Consider the following 23,285-nt stretch of genomic DNA (forward strand, 5'->3'; position numbering starts at 1 on the left):
GGTGACGTAAATGCCATGTGTGGAATAAATCTGCACAGGAGAATGACTGGTCACATGGTATAAAAAGCACCCACTTGACAGGAGGGAAATAACACTAATTCAGAGTGGTGGTTGTTCTTTCAAAAACACATGTTGAACAGTTCTATCATTAGATACATTTTAATACTTTTAGATCATTTAATAAAGATTACTATGGTGAAACTTACCTCTTAATACATTTGCTGAAAAAAATCATATTTCATTTGTGTTAGGTATTACACGTGGTATCACATGATATGGCCATTTCTGGTGGCAATGATGGAGTAGAGACGAACATGAAATTGATAAAAATCATCACTGATTTCACTAATTTGGATGAATCCATGTGTGGACTGATTTTTAGAGTGTCAAAGATTTGGTAATGAATACAGCTTGAAGGGCATTTGGCAACATGCAAACAAGTTAGCCACTTGAGTGGCCCTCCGTCTCATCTTTATCTGCCATGCCATCTCCTTCCCACCAGTTTTTTGGGAGAGGTTCAGGAAAGTACTCCAACATGCCTTGTAATAAAACCCTTGATGTGCTACGGAAATCATTTTGGAAACATTATCTGCGTTAACACATAGGAAACTCATTGTGTTCCCTACGGCTTACTGATAACCTCCACTGAGATAAAGAAATTCATGTTATTACTTGACCAGATCCTCTTAAATGTGCCATCTCATAAGGTCAACTTTCACAGAATAATTACATTTAAGGAGGAAAAAAATGGAGAGAGGAAGCAGACATCTTGAGGAGTGTGTGTCTGCATCTTCATTACATTTATCAGTTGCCTATCAGAGCTGTATCATGTAACAAGTTCACCTTGCTCAAGAGATGCCATCTGTGCCCTCAGAACTTGGCACTAGGCCATGGCTTTTGGCAGGATGGTACATATCTTGTTGCAGAATGCAATCTAGTGTATACTATTAGTTGACTATTTTCTTTGTGGATGTTCTCTGTAAACATTTCATGTGCATCTGGTTTCCACCCTGCAGCACACTCCTTGACGGTCTGGGACTGATTCAGTTCCCTCCGGTCTATGGTGAAAAGGAGCAAATCTTGTTGAGTAAAGCTAAATATACCACACCAGATCTAATGGCTAAGATCTTGGCCTTTCAGTTCCTTCACCTCCTCCTGGATAACCTTCTCTTCCCTTTCCTGAACTATATTCTCCCACGGTTACCACTATGGTGTCCTTTTTGTTCCTCTTGTCTTTACCTTCCTCCCTCACCCAAATGAGATTCCATAACCCATCATTTCAGCACTGTCTTGTTAATATCCTTCCCTCCCCCATCCTGCTGTCATTTAAGTGAATCTGCTTGGCCAAAGTCCAACTATGAATGTATCAACATATCTGCTCAATGCCTGCACCTAAGATGTTTACAGCTGTTGCAGAAAAATCTCACAACTAGATGCACTGGTACCATCATAAATCACACGATGGAGCTGAAGAGGGTCACTAACCTCTACTGAACCCTTGGAAGATTCTGTGATAACAGAATCTTTTATTTCTGCAGTTACTTCAATCTCCCACATCCCATTCTCCTCAAACTTCTGATCCTCCTCTTTGCTCCCTCATTCACAGAACCTGATCTTCCCTATTACTTGATTAAGAAAGTATCAGTCATTATATAACTCCCTCAACTTCCAGTCACCAAATCCAAAACCCACCTGTGTCTACACTCACCCTCTCCGTGTCTACACTCATCCTCTCCTCCTTTCTTCATTTTGCACTGGAAGAGATACCCCCCTACTTGTGTCCTGGAAACTATGTCACTGGAAACCTTGGAGGATTAACTATTCCCTCTCTGTCCTACACCTTTAACTCTCCCAACCTACTGGCTCCATCTTGTCAACATATAAACACGTTCACTCTTCTCACTACTGTAGAAGTAAAAGCATCTCTTTTGACCCCATCACCCACTTGACCTATTGTCTATCCTCTGTCCTCTCCTTTACAGTCAAACTTCTGGAAAGAAGTTCCTGTTCATATTCCATATGTAACCCGGTATATTTGGGCTTCTGTTTGTACCACTCTACCAGATGAGCTCTTGCTAAGGACACCATGTGACAAGAGTCAAAGGACACACTGTAGCCATCATCTCATTTGATCTCTTGACAAGATTTGATATGGCTGACCACTCTGCTTCTCCACCTGGCCTCTGTGAACACCACCACCTCTATCTTCCTTTTTAACTCTCTGACTGCTCTTTCATGTTTTTTGCTGACTCTTCTTCCTTTCCTGAATTTTATATACTGGGTTCCTCATCCAGCACTCTCTCCCTGGCGATCTCATCTACTTCTATGTCTTTACCATCTAAATGCTCATGCCTCCCAAGTGAACCAACCGGACTTCTTTTTTCCGAGCTCCAGGTCCATGTAACTATTCAAATGTCTAAAACTGAATTAATGATATCCACTCTTTCAGACCTTCTCCTATTCCAGTGTTGCCAATCTCAGGAAGTTATATTACTTTGCTCAAGTCAGAAACCTGGGTCACATCCTTCCTCTATCCCCTAATTAATCAACAAATTCTATCAATCCTTTTTCCTAAGTATCACTCAAATCCATCTATTTTTCCCCATTCCCCTTGCTACTAACTTGGAAAAGTCATTTTCCTCTCCATCCCTAGACCACCATAATTCCTACCCTGCAGAGTCCACTCGCCACTATGCAGCAAGAATGAAATGTAAAAAGTGCAAATCTGATCATGTTACTCCCCTGTGGAATTCCTTCTAATCGTTCCCAATCACTTGCAGAATAAAGTCCAAAGTTTTAACATATCTAGAAAGTCTGCAAGATGTGTCACCTGGCTAATTGTCCAGCTTCATCTTGTGACCCTATGACCCACCTCCCCCTCTTCTCTCTTAGCCTTAACCACACTGACTAAAAGGTTCCTTAAATGCGTCCCCTCCTTCTCATCTCAGGGCCTTTCACATATTTTCCCCTCTGCCTAAAAATAAGTGCTATTACTCTAACGTCACGCTTTCCCCCAAACTAACTCCTATTTATCCTACCTACAGTTCACACCTTACATATCATTTTTTTCAGGGAAATCTTTTCTGAATGCCTGGGTTATGATAGGCTCCCCTGTTATATGCTCTCCTGTAGCCTCTTCTAGCACTTATTTGTAAATAATCATTGTTGACCATATTCCCTTTAAACTATAAACTCCATTATGACAGAGGTGTCATCTTGTTTCATCCACAAATGTATCCCTAGTACTTTGCACAGTTCCTGACATATAGCAACCTCTCAATAAATATTTGTTCAGTGAATCAATTAACAACTGTGATGACAGTAACAGATCCTCAGAAGTTAACAAGCAAACTTTAGGAAAAAAAATTCTGAGTGGGAAAGACTGAAAATATGATACATTCTTAGCCAAGAAATGAACAGTTCATTAAAATATTTCTTAAAGGGTAAAAGAGAAAATCAGTGAATAAAATGAAGAGTCATAAAATGACTACTAAGCTGAAACTCTAGAATGCATAGCCCAGGAAACATGTTTTTTTGTTTTGGCCTAGTCTGATCTTTTGGGAAACAAATTCGGGGCTCCCTAATTAAATCAATGAATGAAATAGCTTTATACTTACACAAAGACTAGGAACGAGACTAGATAGATTGACATGTCGTGGTGCAAACATGTGAAGCTGCTGAAGGCAAGATATGGCAGCTGCCTGCACGAGAGAATCTGAATGGTCCTGGGTTATTGCACAACCCACCAAACAAGAAGAACGGATTGTGGATATTGTTGCTCCATTCCCTAGAAGCAAAGAGAACATAAAGTACAATGTTTTTATTAGTAACACCAAAAATATCCCTAGAAAATAATTATCTTCTAAATAACCCCTCTTTCTAAACAAACAAACAAAAAAGTACATCTGAAATTAATACAACACTGTAAATCAACTGTACTTCAATTTAAAAAAAAGAATAACTGTTGAATTAACATTAACTAGTATGTTTGCTCTATGGTTAGGTTTGGTACTGCAATTGTTAAACCAATAATCACTATAAGAAATGCCCTTAATTTTTTTCCCCTTACATTTTGACAGCTTACATTTTATCAAGCAAATAAAATCCTACAGAACAGGAGTCAGCAAACTTTTCTTTAAAGGGCCAGAAGTAAATATTTTTTACAGTGCTAGCCAAGAGGCAAAATCCACACTACTCTATTATGTAAGTGCCTATATAACCATTAAAAAATGTTAAAACCATTCTTACCTCATGGGCTGTTAAAAAAAAAAAAAGGACCAAAAACCAGGCATCTGAGCAGATTCGGCCCATGGGCCATAGTTAATTTGCCTATCCTGCCTATCCCCTGTTATAAGAAAGTCATCCCAGAAATTCCTTTCCTTGAAAGCCAACCTCAAAAAAGGAAAATTTTATTTTATTCTATTCTATTTTTTTGGCCACGCTGCGCGGCTTGCGGGATCTTAGTTCCCTGACCAGGGATCCAACCCGGGCCCCTAGCAGTGAGAGCTAGGAGTCCTAACAACCTCTGGACCACCAGGGAATTCCCCAGGAAGTCACTTTTTAAAGGATGTAATGTACAGCATAGGGAATACAGTGAATAATATAATAACTTTACACAATGACAGATGGTTATTAGATGTAATATGGTGATCAATTCATAATATATATAAATGTCAGTTGTACACCTGAAACGAATATAATATTGCATGTCAACTATACTTCATCAAAATAAAAAAGGAGTCACTTTTAAGATAAATAAATATTTCTGATTACTATTCAGACTGTTTTGAAAACACAAATTCTGCAAAATCCATACAAATGATTTCAAAACACAACTGCTTATGAATGATGATAATGCATCTCTCTTAGATTTAGCTAGCTTTACATTTATCCCCTGATAAACTATATTCTCTTTTAAACCCATCGTTGTATTTGATTCTCTGTTCAAACAATAATACCACATCTATTATATAATAACGACAAATCCTATTTTCCTAACAAGATTAATGGCTCATCTCTGAATAAAGTTTTACTTCTTAAAAAAAACATAATGGCAATTTTTACAAAGGTAGGAAAAATAAATTGCAGTATTATATACTGTCTAGATTACAATGTCTTAATTGCCAAATATAAGTGATTTAAAATTTTTACCAATGCAAAATAATTTTATATACAACAGAGACCAAACGAGGAAATCATCGACTCACACAAGAGTCACATTCTAGCAAGAGGGAAGGGATGTGGTAACAGATGTATATGTATGACTGATTCACTTTGTTATAAAGCAGAAACTAATAAAAAAAAAGTAGTAAAAAAAAAAAAGGGTCACATTCTAGTCTGAAATACATACTGCCTCATCAGAAAGTACTTGGTAAACACCTACACTTAATCAAAGGCACATATTTATACTCTCTACATCCTTGTGATATTCACTGGAAGAAAGAACTATCAACTTTTCTCAAAGAGGACACTGAGTCCAAGAGAGAGACATGTCTAAATCACATTTTTTCAATTCCTACCATTCATCTTTTTCTTTTTTCACTTCTGTCTTTTTTTTTTAATATCTGTCCAAATGGAGGCAACATATAGCATAGTGATTAAGAACACAGGCAAAGGAAATTTATCTGAGCTTCACCTCTGATTCCAACTACTCATTGGCTATACACACACACACACACACACACACACACACACACATATAAATATATAAAACCTTGGACCTCTCTCAGCCTCAGTATTTCATCTGTAAAACAGAGAGATATACCTTTATCAGGATTGCTGTCAGAATTAAGTGAGGTAATATAAATAAAAAGCTTGATCCATTGGAAGATTTAATAAATGGTAGGGGGAAAAAGTGGCTCTGAAAGTGGCTTATATATTTTGCATAAATTCACAGTAATTTTCTTACCTGAGTGTTTAATTTAACCATTAGTAGAATTATTTCTGTGGAAGTGCATAGTAAGAATATGGGCCTTAGGATCACAAATCTGCTACTCCTTAGCTGAGTTACTTATCTTCTCTGAGCTTACTTCCTCAGAGAAAAACTAGATAATATTATCTTCCTTAGAGTTAAAAAAAAAAAAGTGAAGCTAAAGTCCATGAAGACAATTGTATGGCACTCCAGGCCAAAGGAACTCCACTTTTATCTTTGACTTCAAGGGGTTCCAGGTAACATTTCACTTAGATGTTTTCTCTGCTCATAACTTCAAAAATCACCTTCACAGCACAGGTTTGTTGCACGGATTAAATAAAATAGCACACATAAAAAGCAGAGTTCCAGGTGTTCAGTAAATTGCAAGCATTCAATACATAGTAATTATTATTATTGTTACAAGATTTCTTTAGGCAACGTTATGGTGACATTCAGGAAGTTGAAAGACAGTAATTATCTGTCTAGTCCCTTTAGTTTAAGATGAATTTACTCACCTTGTAGTTCAGGGCCAACAGTAGTTATTATAGCACCCAAACATCTACCCAAACACTGATGAACTTCCGTATGGGAGGGTGGAACTGTCAACAGCAAGGTAAGAACTAGAGATAATGTTGGCTCCACATATCCACGATACATTGGGCCACTAGAATCCACTATCAGAGCAAGTGAATGAAGGGACCAAGTCTGGAATAAAATATGATTTTATTTTATTGTAAGTAATAGAGTATACTGAATTGATATTTAACTTAAATTTTCATAAACACCAACATCGTAGTTTTTTTTGTCAACATCATAGTGTTTAATCAATAATCTAGAAATATATTCCTTAAGAAATAAAAGGTAGCACATAAGCTACCAGTAGATAATAACCAAAGCCACTGATGTACAAATGCTATGTTTAAAGTTTCTCTGTAGTGTGGCTTTGAGTGTCAGAAAGATAGTTTTGTTGATGAACTCATTTTTCTGTTATAATGTACATGTATTTCATACTTCCAAAAAACAATGACTGATATAATAAGTATTTGATTTAGTGGTTGCTATGGACATCAAATACATCTTTATTGCCTGTATTGTTGGAGTTTTACTAAGAAACTAGTCTGAAATAAAACAATCTGAAATAAAACAATGTTCTGCACTCAGATCTATTTCTCAAGCAATGACATTCACAAAACAGTTCCTCAAGTGCATCAAACCATTTCAGGCCCAAATTTTTGTTTACTAAGCACAAATAATCTTAGTGGCTAATAGTATTTGCAAAACTAACCCAGAGCAATGTACTGTAATCAGCACAGGCTTAAGAAAATGCAAAATCCTTTAAGCTGCCCACATCCACCTGTTAAAGAACGAACCTTTTATTTTTGCTGTTGGCAGCCCCAAAGGAGAGCTGCACTACTGGGCTGAGGACAGAGAGGTCTCAACAGAGAAGTTACCCAACTTACCAACATGGCAGAAAAAAAATCCATACCTTAACTTCTATTACCTGTCAATCTACTCCAATCCTAGGGAATTTAGCAACCTGAGTTGGACAATTATGTGTAGAAACCACACCTATTGACAAAAGTAATAGGGATATAACAGCTTGAGGGAGGAAAACCAGAATACACATTCTGGAGAAAAAAATTAATGGAAGAAACAAAAGAAAGTATTTTAATAAAACTATCATAAAGATTTTTAAGACAAATAATTAAACCACAAAGGAGATTCTAGAAGTGTTTTTAAAAAACAAACACCCAGTATTTATATTAAATTGTTCAGTAGAAAACTGGAAAAAAAAGAATTATTGCTAAATACCAAAATCATTATCTTGAAGTTCAAATGGAAGATTATCCTGTAACCAACAGTGAAAGTACAAAAAAATTTAAATAATGAGGATAAAGACAAGAAACTCAATATATCAATAAGTACCAGAAAGAGAAAAAGAAAAGATAAAGTTATATAGAACTTGATGAAATTTCTAAGCTGCAAGGATAGAGAGAAAAATTCTTACACACTGTGAAACCAAAACATAAGGTTACAAACATACAGACATATTTCAGATAAGTTTCTTAGCAATAAAAAGATGGGGAAAAAGACAGCTATGATGTCCATAAGTATCATTAATTCAGAAAGTTATTACATAAACCAATGTCTTTTGGGCGTGCAAAATATATGCACTGTGTAAAAGAAAATGAATTCATCATTAAAGTTTTACATCTGAATATTCAAAGCCACACTGCAGAGAAACTTTAAATAGAGTAGCTGCACATCAGTTGTTTTGATTATTGGTTTATATGTTATCTTTTACTTCTTAAAGAACATATTTGAAAGTTTTTGTAGATAGCTGATGAAAAATTGAGATGTTAATATTTATGGAAATTTAACTCAAAAAATTAAGCCACTATTAGCCTCTTACATGCAACACAAAAGATACTGAAACATTTACGAATAATGAAAAAAAGGACTGTGTGCCAGGAACAGTATACCCAACCCAAATATCATTCAAATTTGAAGACAGAATAAAGCCTTTTTTTTTTTAGATATGCAAGGAATCAAAAAGCACACCAGTCAACGACCCTTTCTAAGATTATTATTGCTAAAGGAAGTTTTCCTATCAAGTAAAAATAAAATGAGAACAAAGATCTCAAGACAGGAGTTGAGGATACAAAAAAGAAAACATTATTGAAGACTAAATCTCTAGTAATTACAACTAAATACATGTATATAATAATTTGACTGGGAAGTATAATTTTTGAGTTAGGATTCTTATAACAGAAGAGACTTTGGAGCAAACTGAAGAATGCTACCATACTATTCTTGTGCAGATGTGAGCTGAAACAGAAGCTCTGAGGGAATATAAGTGGTCCACATTACAGTTAAGATGTCATGTCACAGAAAAAGAATCATGTGAAGCAGTCACTTACAGGAGTGTGGTTTTAAGAAATTAAAGCAAGAGAGGGCTGAGAAAAAGGTGAAGACAAAGGAAAGAAAACTAGCACCTACTCGTTGACATAAAAGAAGAAAGCAGCAACTTCTTAGGTAAAATAATTTCATAGTTGTGTTCTTTTCTTCCAGATTACTGTGGAAACATAGTTAAAAAAAAAAAAAAGCAGCATAGCACCTCTTTAGGAGCAACATTACTTCATTTTTGATTTTAGTCCTTTTGGGTCTTTTGTGCTTTACACAGCTGGAAACCTTTACCAAGAAGTCAAAGGCAAACTAAGCCTGTGGACTAAGAAGTCTCTGGTGGATTTTGCATTCTTTTCTTATGGTGAAGGAACCCATTTATTAACAAACTAATGACAGGCAGTAATGGCAATCAAACTTGTCTCTTCCAGCTTCTGAGTCCCAATATGAAGCTGGATACTTGAATGCTATTGGTTTCATATACTCAATATTTTTAGGTGCATCACTGGGAAATGGCAAATCAAGAGTATAGGATATTTTCACACACGTGAAGTTCTTGCCTCTTATTGTAGTTATACCTATTTTGTATAAAATATTTAAGGAGAGAGAAAAAAGAAATTCAAGGAGTACACCTGAAGATTCAGCCAACAACACTGTACCTGGGTTAGGTTATTAGAGAAGAGAGAGAAGACTGTTATTAAAAGAAATTTGATCATCCAACAAATGTAAGGAAATACAAAGAAGAGTAAACATGTACAAAGGATAATAAATAATAAAAAGAAACCATGTTTCAAGGAATGTTGTGAATGGGTTAAACTCCCAGAATAAGAAAGACTTTAGGATTAGGTTCAGATACAAAATCCTTTCATACACTCATAAAGCAAAATGACAGAGAAAGACTCTAAGACATTTTTCCTAACAGCCCATCAGAATCAATACTATTTTTACAAATAATTTTCCTAAAAATAATATTTCAAAATTTCATAATAGGGCTTCCTTGGTGGTGCAGTGGTTAAGAATCTGCCTGCCAGTGCAGGGGACGTGGGTTTGCGCCCTGGTCCGGGAAGATCCCACATGCCGCGGAAGAACTAAGCCCATGCGCCACAACTACTGAAGCCTGCGCACCACAACTACTGAAGCCTGTGCACCCAGAGGCCATGCTCTGCAACAAGAGAAGCCACTGCAATGAGAAACCCACACACCGCAACGAAGAGTAGCCCCTGCTCGCCACAACTAGAGAAAGCCTGCGTGCAGCAATGAAGACCCAACACAGCCTAAATAAATAAATAAACAAATAAATAAATTTATCAAAAAAATTTCATAATAAACAAATCCATATTATACCTGGACTTCAGAGGATGTCCCATCCTGTGCTAGAGCCAATAAAATGCTGACGCTGGTCTTCAGATGTTGTCCTGAGCCGATACCACCAACATAACGATGCAAACAGCCCAGAGCCAAAGAATGGCCAGTTCTGGATACAACATCTCGAGCTGATTTCAATCTGGAAAACAGTTATGCTTCAGGGATTGTTTTTTCTATTTCCCTATGGCAATAACAAGCTTATGGATCACACAATAAAAGGGATTTATTCTGGAAATCAGAAAAGATTACAATCTTTATTACTTCTTTCTCTACTCACTAACAAGAGTTAGAGATTTACTTTAAACTGGTTAAAAGTCATACATGTCACTGAAGAAAGCCTACCTTTAGAGAAATATGAAAGAGGACCTACAACTTCACAGCTTTTAATATTAATTATTCCTTGAAAAGACAAGAGCCATTTGAAATGTATTTTTACCATTGGTGTTTTAAATAAAAGACAAATAAGACAAAAAGACTATGACTTATAATCACGCACCAACATAGTCAGTTACTATTAGAAAACATTAAAATACCACTAAGAACAAAACTCCTAAAATAACAAAGGAGGCTAGAAAGCAACTTTGGTTGCATTTTCAAAACTGTATTATAACTCTCAATAAGCCATCCATGATCAAACTTCTGTCACAAACTCATAAAAATGAAATAAAGCCAAGATATGAAAAACCATCACCAAGACTCTGGCTGGTCAGTTTGCCTATGGCAAAGAAAGAAAAATTCTAAGTGCTGTCACGATGGAACAGACATTAAGAAATGTAGTAATGAAGGAAGTGAATTAAGTCCATCCTTAGCAGTATTTCTAATATACTATATCCTTGGATAAGTGATCTCTCTCTATGCCTCAGTTTCTCCATCTGTAAAATGAACATTATCATTACTCCTATATAGCAGTTGTTTTGAGGAATGAAAGAAGAATGAATGCAACCTGTGAATTCTAAAAAGCCTTACACAGACTAGAAACCTTCCTTCGTATTGTTACTTTTCAGAGTTCATTTCAGTGAGCTAAAGAAAAGCTGAGCCAATTTTCTCAGTGAGTCATCTATTCAATAAAGTAAGTAAAAACTAAATAAATAAATAAAGTAAGTAAGTAATCTAAGATATAAGAATATATCATATATATACTTTCCCAGGGGTCTCAGAGTGATTTTCAATTTGAATGGGAACTAATTTAACCAGTAATGGTTTTTATTTTTTTCTGAACTGGGTCTTAAGCAATTGAGTGACTCCCTATTAACTGAGAACGGTTTATAGGAATGATTCCAGTCTTAATGCTAAGATGGCATATGATTTTAACATGCAAAAACAGCTGACAGATCTGTATGTATAGGTGATTTGGCTTTTCATAGTTGGATATTATATCAGCAAGAGATAGTGTTGATAAAAAACAGTCCGATATAATGAAGTTGCAGGATATTGAAGCTTTTTCAAAATAGAACCAGATTTTGTCAAATCTAAGATACCACAGATTTTTCTTAATGTACCATTATTTTATATAACAGTATAAAAGAAAAAAATGCTGCCAAACAATTATGACATTTTTTAGAGATTTTAAGACAAATCCCAATTTCAGATAACTTAAAATGTGAAAAAACAGGTAACAAAATCTATGCAATAATTAATTTCAGATCATAATAAATTATTTAGAAAAGCTAATGAAACTAAGCACTGAGAACACTTGCAAACCATTAACCAGACAGGTATGAATATGAATGAAATGTCCTTGTGTTTCACCAGAATAAGTATAAATACTCCTACAGGTATTGAAGCACTTATAAATTAAAACCACTTGTAACTAAAGAAAAATTAACCAGTCGAGAGTTTTCTAAAGAAATACATTCTTATTTTACCGATTATTAACAGAGCACAAACCATGAAACAGGTAGCTAAGACTGGTTCTAACTTTTAAAAAATCTTTAACAAAAGTTGATTTCAGGATTAATGAGAGATACTTGGAAAAGGCAAAGTTAATCTATTGCTAGAAAATAAGCAAAGTCATCCTGCAGAAGATTAAGTGTCTGGGAATAGTTTAGCTACATTCTGCCTGCTCGTATTATCCTTAGTGAGTCAAACAATACACTGGGGCATCATCCTAAACCAGCCAAACTGCCACTGTGTGTGAAGACAAGGACAGCCGTCCTCAGATACGCAAGAATTCAGAAAATACTTCTTCCAAACCACTACTTCACAACCACTGCTTCTCCCAACTTCTCTCTTGTTAATTATGATATAGTTTGGTATAATTAATCCTCAAAATATACAATACTTAAGAATGATTAATTTACATAACTCAAGTGTTAATTCTTGACCACTCTTGATTTTCAACTGCTCTACTTCAAGTACTTGATTAACAATCAACAGTCACTAATAACTGCATTTATCATCTTAAACATACTTATTTGGGGCTTCCCTGGTGGCGCAGTGGTTGAGAGTCCACCTGCCAATGCAGGGGACACGGGTTCGTGCCCCGGTCCGGGAGGATCCCACGTGCCACGGAGCGGCTGGGCCCGTGAGCCATGGCCGCTGGGCCTGCGCGTCCGGAACCTGTGCTCCGCAACGGGAGAGGCCACAACAGTGAGAGGCCCGCGTACCGCAAAAAAAAAAAAAAAAAAAAAATACTTATTTGGATCTCTGAGATCACTCTTTTAAATTAATATTGCCAAGAAATTCTTAAAAGCTAATGTTAAATGTATCCCCCGTTTCAGGGATAATTTAAGAAATGATAAACTTGGTAGTAGTTAGAAAAAGAATGGCTTATCCCAAAAAGTGAAAATTAACAGAAAGAATAATGGTGGGGGGTGTGGGAGGGCAGAGATAAGAGAAAAGGACTTCAGAGCAAACTACATATAACTGAGAGACGCCGTCACTAACAATCCTCTTGATTCCGTTATGTAACATTCAAGAGCTGAAACAGAAACCTGCACCACACTGAAAGTATCTACCATGGGGAAAATATACAGTCCAGTTAATAATTACTGATAACTTAAAAGACATCTTTGCCTATGAGAGAAAATTACTTGTTGATAAAGAGACCCACTTACTTGTCAAAGCTATATTGGGCCATTCTAGCAATGAAAGTTGCTTCTCCAACTACCTGAGCCATTCTTCCAAGAGCTTCCCCTGCTGCACATCGTAAGATGGGGTTTGGGTTGTCAAGGGCCCCCATAACTAGTGTCAGAGCAGATTTACGAACTTCCTCAGGTCCTAAAGTACTTTTGTTTTCAGCCAGGCCCTATGGTTATTTAAAAAAAAAAAAAAAGGACTGCAATCTTTGTAAATATGCATATATCTTCACACATTATTTTCTTCAGCCAACTTTCCCATGCATATACTATGCCTAGAATTAATACATGTTAGACTGACAGTAATCACTTTCCTAAACAGGATTTCACAACATGATACATAACATAGTTATAGTTGAATCAGCCCTAAAACCAACAATCCTTGGGAATGTCTCTATCCGTAGACAAATACTTAAAAGTTGTTTTTATACATAAAGGACACTGTATTATTAAATCAACTGTTATTTAACTGACTGAAATTTATCATTATAACTTTAAGGAAGGAAAAGGCCTCATGAACATGAAACTTTGATACATTTATATAAAAATGCCAGAGGCGATAATTATGTCATAAAGAGTATATCCAATACATACCTAAAGACAAAATGAGGTAAGAATAATCAGTAACTGAATGTTGAACTCAATCAGTATGAATGTTCATCGTACTAAATGTTAATATCTCTCTTCTAGTTACACTTACTGTCCTGGAACTTAAATTACTTACTTGAGACCAAAAATATAAGTCATGGTAGCTAGGGAAAATGTTAACTACAGCAGAGGCATTAGCACATATACGAAGAAACGCATACTGTACAGCAATATTACAGCTGTTAACCAACCTTCCAACCACTGAGGGAAACCATGACCACCCCACTCCTTTCTTAAAAAACTCAGATGTTGGTAGCTGATCATCTCTAAAAAGGGCATATACTAATGATTATATAAATGGTACGAGCCTTTATTTGTATAACCAACGGCTACATCCCTTTTCCCCGAAGTTTACAAAATGTGATTTAATTCATGTCCATTTAAACACTTGTACTCGTTGCCCTTTTAAAGCAGTGATATCTTATAATAAGCTTAGTGCTGAATAATATGACTTTTCAAATACATCATGAGAGGCTATAAGCTGCATAGTACAGTACATGAACTCTGAGAGATAAGCAAAATATTTGTTATTTCACTTCATACATGTAGAATTTGAGGTTTAAAAAAAGGCTAAAGGAACTACACAAGACAGAAACCTATTGAGTAGCTAAACCAGAACACAATCTCTAAATGCAGCACTCTTTTAACTACATAACAAACATAGCCTCTCCTGCTTTATGGTCTAAACCACAAATCAAGCTTAAGCTTTATCTAGTTAGCCTTCAATAGAATACCAAACTTCATTAGTCAGACATGTTTGAAAATTCCGAACGTACCAGCCCTTGTAAAATTTGTGGTATCAAATCAAAATATGAATTTTAATATTACTAAAATATAAAAGCTTATTTAATTACAATGAGCCTAATATAAAGTTTCTAGTAATTTAAATGAAATAATATAAAAGCACGGTTATCCAGAGCTATACATATAAACGTGATAGTCTAGTTATGTCTGAATTACTATATTAAAGGTATTAATTAAAATCTTAGTTCAGAATATTTGCTATGTTTTAAAAGTAAATACCTTTAGTGCACTAAGAACAGCTGTAAAGATATTAAGCTGCACAGCCTGCTGGCGAACACCTTTGGCTTGTTTAACACATTCGGCAAAGTGATCCAACATCTGTAATCTGTAAAAAATAGAAAAGATCACATCAGCAATACTTTTTATTCAAACCTGGCCCAAAAAACAAAGAAGAAGAAGGGTATAAGCTGATTGTTTAACAAATAATGCCCCATGCTATCTCTTTTCACTTCATTCCCTGGTCTAAACCGGATCTCCTACTTCTGAATTAATATACGGACATGAACTACTAACTGGCACAACACAAGGGTCTAATATTAAGTTTCAATCAGCAAAATAATGTCATAATTTCAGTGGTCTTCAGCGTGCAACAAAGCCCCTGGCATAAAGTAGGTGCTCAAGGTTTCTTGAATAACAATCATTAATTGTGCATCTCTGTGGAAGATTTTTAAGTTGGAAATCTTAAAATGTGGCATAATTTTTTTCTTTTTAAAAAATACTCTCACACATAGAAGAAAATAGTACCTCGTGTCCTATCTTTAGAAGCTAATTGGGAGATTTTTAAAAAAAGATTTAGCTTTGGTCAGTTTTGTTAAATGTGAAAAATCAGAGGTGAATTGGTTGTTTTCTTGTTTCAAATTTTTAAAATGAGACAGTTATCCCTCTTCCCCAAATCACAGCCATTTGAGACTATTCTGATTAAAGAGAATGAGGTCATATCAGATTCTTCTAAAAAGAATAGAGGTGGGGCAAAGGAATCTAGGGAAATTTCACTGGGAGGACTTATGCTCAATTATAAAAGGCCATGGGTCTCAGGTCAAAGCATTCTTCAAAAATCACATAGGAAGGAACCATCCAGCCTCCAGCAGGAACTCCAGTTAGAGGTACTTGGGGCTAAAGCTGACACTTGTACCCTTGTCTGACACAGACCCACATCTATGCTGAAGAAGCAGGGCACTGTCCACACTGCTTTCAAGCACACACCTGAAAAGACACACATGGTCTCCAACATGGCCATCAAACATCATGTGCCTATAACTGACCTCAAATACATAACTTAAACAAATTTTTTTCTTACTATATTTCTTTTAATTTGAAAAATATTAACAAAAAGTTACTACCTAGAAATAACCATTGAACATTTTCGCATATTTTAAAATATCAAACTGGGATCACTTCTTGCCTTTTACCTTCTTCATTTAACAATATATAATAAGCATTTTCTGATATCAAAACAGTGTCTCTCGTAAAATGTATTCCAGTCCATCAACTTTCCATAATTTATTCACTGATTCCTCTATCCCTGGATATTTATGTTACATATTTTAATAGAACTTACCTATTTTTACTGCATCTGGTTCCACAAAAGTGATTTAGTAAAGTTAAGAGGACTTCCCTGGTGGCACAGTGGTTATGAATCTGTCTGCCAATGCAGGAGACACGGGTTTGAGCCCTGGTCCAGGAAGATCCCACATGCCACAGAGCAACTAAGTCCGTGCGCCACAACTACTGAGCCTGTGCTCTAGAGCCCGTGAGCCACAACTACTGAAGACCGCGTGCCTAGAGCCCGTGCTCCGCAACAAGAGAAGCCACCGCAACAAGAAGCTTGCGTACCACAACAAAGAGTGGCCCCCGCTCACGTCAACTAGAGAGCCCGCACACAGCAATGAAGACCCAATGCAGCCATAAATAAATAAATACATTTATTTTTTAAAAAAGTTAAGATAATCCTGGATTCTAGTTACGGGTCTCATAACTAGCTGTATAATTTCTGACAAACCACGAACTCTTAGACCTAGATTCCTTTAGATTTAAAACAAGGACATTAAAGTAGATGCCTTATAAGATTCTTTCACCTTTAACGGTCTTTAACATTTATGTGGCAACCAAATGTTCTTAAAGATATCTGGATAAAGTAAAATTTCATATTTAAAAATTTCCCCTCAAATTAAAAACAAATTAATCAACTAACCTACATATGTAAAGATATGCTATCTTTTCTATGCAAATACAACAATGTTTTTAAGGCATAGTTTGTAAAACCTGAACTATCTGTGAAGGTCTTGCATTAATTCATTTTTACTCCTTCTTTTGGGAAAATCACTGTAAGTATATAAAATGCTTACTAAGTTAAGTATGGTGTCTGTGGACATAAAGTATAGCAAACTAAAATGCTCCTATTAAAAAAAGAATCAGTTACTTTAGTGTTCCAAGTTCCAGACTTTAACCATCTGACAAATGTCATATTAGGGAGTAGACTTCTCACTCATTTAATTCCTCAGTAACAAGACTTAGAAAACTGGTGTACCTCATTAAAGATACAGGCAAACCTACTTATAAACTGGCAAACAAACTACTATAATGAAAATTTTGTTGTTTAAGACTGAGTCCACAATACAGTGGATATCATATGCTAGTACATGGGGTCAAACTTTAAAAACAGTTTCAAATTATGTGGAGTTTGCATGCAATTTATTATGTGCCACTTATGTTATTACATTTAGGAGACTATTGTTCAAACTCTTCTTTTTTTTTTTTTTTTTTGTGGTACGTGGGCCTCTCACTGTTGTGGCCTCTCCCGTTGTGGAGCACAGGCTCCGGACGCGCAGGCCCAGCGGCCATCCCAGCCGCTCCGCGGCATGTGGGATCCTCCCGGACCGGGGCACGAACCCGTGTCCCCTGCATCGGCAGGCGGACTCTCAACCACTGTGCCACCAGGGAAGCCCCAAACTCTTCTTATTGAAGAGTTAGCTTGGTTGGGAAAATGGACTGCTTGAAAATAATTTATATTTAACTAAAATCACCTTATTGACTTTATACTAACCGGTGTTTAAAAGAAACATGAGGAAACACTACACCAAAAAGAGCCACAGAAGCATCAATGACTGAAACTCCAAGGGGAAGAGGCCCAGGCACAGCTTCTCCCACAGGTATTCGTAAATAAATGGAGGATGGATCATGCTCCAGAGCCCCACTTCCAGATGCACTGTTTGGCTGGAGCTGCAAAAGAAGGACATAAAAATCATTCAAAATCCACTTTGGGAAATTCACTTACCAAGTACTGGGCATGACAAATAAAACAGGGGAGGAGGGAGAAAAAGTAACAATGAAAGAGCAGAATGATTAAATCTGAAAATTTTTAAATAGAGAGATATAATTTGGCCATTAAAAAAAGTCACAACAGTTCATGCAATTTTTTTTTAAAGTTTTGTTCATTCTAAAACATTTTTGCAGTACCCACCTCAAAATATGTAAGCAAAAGAATGTCAGGAATAACTTAAACCCACAAAAAAATTTTTAAAAGCGGCCTTTAGTAACTCTTTTTAAAAAGTACATAAGAAATAATGTATTCAGTGGGCAAAAAAGGTTCTAAATCTTCAACCTACTAAATCCTATTCGTCTCTCACCTGTCACAAAATAAACTAAACCAAAACAAACACCAACAACCAAAAAGCTAGTCAAAACTGATCTTTGCCAATGCAACCAAAGGGTACCTAAATACACAGAATATTGAATAAAGACAGTTCGCCAAATTCTAACTGTTGCTGCTTACCTTTTTTCACTATTTATCCACCCCTAGGAAGGTATCTTTAAATGTCTAAGAAAGCTAAATGAAAATTAAACCTTAGTCTACAATATTTTCTTTTTAAATGACAATGTGTAATAGTACCATTGTTTTTCAATCAAGCTAGTATTTCATTTCACTTTATAGTTTACTACCTGGTCTTCAATTGATTTGTGATCAGTTTCTTGAAGCCAGGAACCAAGAAGAACACTATCATCGTAGTGGCAGAGGGATCTGAGGAGGGAAGTAGTTGTGTTGGCTGAGTTGTCAGTCAAAGTGAATTCTGCTACCAGTTCTCTAAGAAGTGCATTGAAAGAGCCTAAAAAACAGAACTTCAGGTCAGATTAAAGAGAATACTTTTTAAGAAAATGACAATCACTGCCCACCAAGAGCAGCAATATATTCAACAGGAGTAAAATAATTAAGTCCCCATTCCCTTTTAAGAAAAACCAGTATTAAATATTTTAACACTGGTTTTAATACACAATAATGGCACTTCCTTTTTTGTTCTTGTATTATGCCTTTTAGCCCAAATTATTTAAAGTAATCAAAAACTCAAATAGAGGAAAGACTTTTTATTTTAAATATATTAAATGTGATGATTATTATTTACTATTAATTACTTAACGATGTGCAAACACTGAACCAGAGCATATCAAAATTCTTGGGCATGGTTGCACTGGAATATTAACATTTTATATGACATTTAACTTCTGCAAAAGTACATTACTATTCTCCCTCCAGATTCCTAAATTTTGGCTGTATTATAACAGTTGGGATAGTCATTAAAAGCATAGACTCTGAAGATGAACCAACTGGGTTTGAATCCAAGCTCTGCCACTTAACTACCTCCCAGACTTGTGCAAGTTACACAACCTCTAAGTACCTGAGATTCTTCATCTTTAAAGAAAGCTATATTTTAGCCTCATAAGGTTGTGGTTAGAGTCAAAGATGCTAATACCTGTTAAGGGCTTAGAATGGGACCTGGAACACAGTAGTGCTCAACAAGTGTTAGCTACTATGTATGAAGAAAAGGAAAATGGTTGCCTTCCTTTACATGGTCAGAACTCTATGATATTGTGAAGAACTGCAAAGGTATACTGAAGAATATTTATTAGACATCCACAAATTTTATTTACCTTCATAAGTTTTTGGAGGTAACAACGCCAAGATATCATAAAGTCTTAAACGGACCATTGCAGCACTAGCTTTCAGATGAGCTCCGTGGGCTTTAATTACAGATGGAATGCTAAAATATCAAAAGTATAATTAGTATTAGCTTATTAGAATAAGCATTACTTACATTTTTTTCCAGCCATGTATCAATGTACCGTCAAAGTACATTGATAATTATTACATTTTTCTTTTATTTTGTGACTTTTACTGTTAGTAACAGAAACACTATAAAATACAACTTTAGGGACTTCCCTGGTGGTCCAGTAGGTAAGGCTCCACGCTCACAATACAGGGGGCCCGGGTTTGATCCCTGGTCGGAGAACTAGATCCCGCATGCATGCTGCATCTAAGAGCTTGCATGCTGCAATTAAGAAGCCCACATGCCTTAACTAAGACCCGGCGCAGCCCAAGTAAATAAATAAATAATAATTAAAATAAATAAATAAAATACAATTTTATTTCCAACCACACCGCTACTAAAATTTTTAAAGTCACTTCACACAAATAAAATTTAGTACATTTCCTATATGATACTATAGGGAATTACAAAACATGGCTATTTATAAATATATAAGATTGGATGTTAATGTGTCCTAATTGCCTACTTACTGTGACATCATAGTCATGGCACATTCAATAGGGGTCATCAATTTTCTAATCACATCTTCAGTTAGGAGTTCAGGACAATGTGCAACAAAACTCCTCATTGCTAGAGAAAAATTTTAAAAAGACATATTTGAAACAGCTTTTGTGAGGATGAACAAGTTTATAAAATTATATAAAGGTACCTAAAATTTTTAATTATTACAAAATATAAAGTTCTAAAACAAGGTCAAACCAAAAGAAGAACCAATTGCAACTTTAGAGAAAACTCATTAGAAAAGGCTAGAAGAGTGGACAGCAAAAATGGAGGGAGGGAAGATGTCTGTGAGTGAGATTTCTGTGAGTGAGAATTCAGAAGTCTATGACCCCACATGAATTCAGATAACTACAAAAAAAGCTGTTTCAGAACAGAACCAACAGTGGACATAATGGCCCAGTGAGAGGACATAGCTTTATTGGCTCTTTAGCAGTAGAGCTAAGACTAAAACAGCTCTTAGATGTGTGGGAACAAAACTAACACTTTGCCCTGTGGTGCTTATGGTTAAGTGTACATCTGTCTCCCACAGTTTGAAAAAAGAAGGACTTTTCACCCTCAGATAAAGCAAAAAAGGACAGGGTCACTCTGTGTAATTCTAGTTTTCAAATAAAACAAAACTTGAGCCTTTCCTGTAAGTTGCTGACTCCCAAACAAAAACAACTTTCCTACTTTTTAAAATGCTGGTATCAAAAAGACGTATCAACTTTTGCAGACTTGATGGGAGAAAACAGCTATCTGTCCATTAAGAAAAGACTAACTGTAAACTCAGTAACCTTGGTAATCTTGTTTCTTTTTCCTTTAAGTAGGCACTGGGCTTTTTTACTTGGTGACCCAGTGCTTCTTCAGGTGGAAGAATGCAATAACTGGGAATTAAGATGCCTGGCTTGTTCCAGCTCCTAATTGATCATGAACTCTAACCTCCTTTTCAGAATCTCAGCTTCATTTTTATTACAAATTTAGTAAACTGGTATAGATTACTTATAAAGTTTCTTTCTAAATCCAAAAGTGTACAGATTCATCATTATATATTAAAATAAAAAATTGAAGTAATGATTTTCCTTCACTTCACAAATATTTTAGTAAGAAAATAATATTCTGAAAGTGCAGTCCTTTCAGTTCTTACCACATAAAGCTCCAGCACGACCTTCCAATGTTACCTGCCAGGTAAAAGAATCGCCTCGGGCCTTCTCAGCCTCCAATTCCTTCAATGAACGAGGGAAAACATTTCGCCACAATAACAACATCTTGGGCAGATGGTAACGAACAACAGACGGTCCTGACAGAGAAAATGAGAACACAAAACCGTACACATATATAGCATTACAAACAAAAGTCAAAGAAAAGAGCCCCAAACAAGCTTTAACAATATCTATCATTTCACTGTATCTTTGTCTCTAATATTAACATTTTCAAAATGTTTCTTATTCAGTAAGTAAAATACATATTAAAGCATAATAAAATTCCCCTAAAAACTATCGATATTTTTAGCATCCAACATAAAACAAATCCACAAAAAGTCATCTAAAAGAAATTACCCAAATATATTCAGAATGATGGATTACATTCTATCAATGATAAAACGTATCTGGGACATATTTCATGATACCTTTTCTATAAATATTATATATGTATATAAACATGTACACCCACTCCCAAACACATACATATATTTACTACTCCATTTTAAGGGCAATTTATATGGTTAATTTAGTTCTATGGAGTAGTATATTTAGAACTAGGCACCTATATTTCCATTGCTAAGGAATTCATTTAACATACCACACAACATAAATTTCTAGAAAAAAAAGTTACCACTTTTTATTTTCTTTAGAAAATGAGGTCAAGGTTTAATTTCCAAAAGGTAGATGCATCAAGCAGTGAGTAACTTTGTAGCACACACACGCATACTTTTTATAGTAGAAGCCAAACATGTGGAGTAAAAAGTGGACACACCTTATCACAATGATAAAACATATTTCTGTTCTATGTACAGTGCTAAACTTTGCCTGCGCCTCAGATTTGTCATAGCACTTAGGAAAGTGAAGTGCATAAAGATAACCCCAAGAAAGCAACACCAATGGGAGATGCCGTTTAAGTGTGACTTTATCACTCTGCTAAAATCATGTCACTGGTCTTTACTTTGGGTATGGAATATGCCCCATACTCTCATCTCTTTTCATTAATACTAGGCTAATCATTTAGACCATGGCTATCCTGATGGCAAAGGGGAAACTTTGCTAACACCTTTCTCACTAAATGTACATAAACAGAAATTACCAAAAAGAGAAATCTAATACCAAATGATGAGAAAAACATCATTACCATTTTTTAACTTCATTCAAAGTCTAGAATGTGAAGTTGAATACTTCTAAATTAAAATTTCTTTACAGTCTACTGACAGTTATAGAATAAGACAAAATCCTACTCAAATATTAATTGTACCTAAAGTCATAAGTGCTCCAAGTAAGAGCCATCCAGCTTGGGTGCGCTGTAAAGATAGCCTGCTATTTTGGGCAGCAGTTCGTAAGAGATCTTCAGCAATACTAACTACCATCTGCAAGAGAAGTTTAGAATTGGATTTTAACAAAATCAGCTAAGAAAATACACAGCTAGTATACTTCATTAAGAAAGAAGTTATCCTTTTTTGTTGTTGCTGTTAACATGTTTTTAAAGAGGCAACATCAATACCTAATCAATCCTGATTGCTCTGCTGACTTTGAGAAGACCCATTACAACACAGTGGTTAAGAGTGAGTTCTAGAGCCAGAATGCCTGAGTCCATATCCCAGCTTTGTCATCTCCTAGCTTTCTGACTTAGGATAACTCAATCTCTCTGCCTCAGTTCCCTCACTGCTAAAATAGGAATAACAGGAGTGCCAACCTCACTCTTATGAGGATTAATAAATTAATACAGCAAAGTACTCAGAACAGCGCTGGTCCATGTAATCACACAGTGAATGCTATTATTAGTAGTACT

General features: G+C 35.6%; 1 protein-coding gene across 5 annotated transcripts in view; it reads right to left on the minus strand.

Moving 5' to 3' along the window:
- HEATR5B (HEAT repeat containing 5B) overlaps window positions 1-23,285 on the minus strand; it is a 90,391-nt gene that overhangs the window by 43,702 nt on the left and 23,404 nt on the right. For all 5 annotated transcript variants that reach the window (XM_060117881.1, XM_060117880.1, XM_060117882.1 and 2 more), the window contains exons 11-21: window positions 22,752-22,863; window positions 21,433-21,585; window positions 20,279-20,378; window positions 19,633-19,742; window positions 18,649-18,812; window positions 17,753-17,928; window positions 14,929-15,034; window positions 13,237-13,427; window positions 10,160-10,319; window positions 6,427-6,616; window positions 3,618-3,787 (exon numbers count right to left, since the gene is read on the minus strand). In XM_060117881.1, the coding sequence (XP_059973864.1) occupies window positions 3,618-3,787; window positions 6,427-6,616; window positions 10,160-10,319; window positions 13,237-13,427; window positions 14,929-15,034; window positions 17,753-17,928; window positions 18,649-18,812; window positions 19,633-19,742; window positions 20,279-20,378; window positions 21,433-21,585; window positions 22,752-22,863 (1,632 nt within the window). The remainder of the gene's footprint in view (window positions 1-3,617; window positions 3,788-6,426; window positions 6,617-10,159; window positions 10,320-13,236; window positions 13,428-14,928; window positions 15,035-17,752; window positions 17,929-18,648; window positions 18,813-19,632; window positions 19,743-20,278; window positions 20,379-21,432; window positions 21,586-22,751; window positions 22,864-23,285) is intronic.

This window comes from Mesoplodon densirostris, chromosome 14 (genome assembly GCF_025265405.1).
Source record: "Mesoplodon densirostris isolate mMesDen1 chromosome 14, mMesDen1 primary haplotype, whole genome shotgun sequence".
NCBI classification, from domain to species: Eukaryota; Metazoa; Chordata; class Mammalia; order Artiodactyla; family Ziphiidae; genus Mesoplodon; species Mesoplodon densirostris.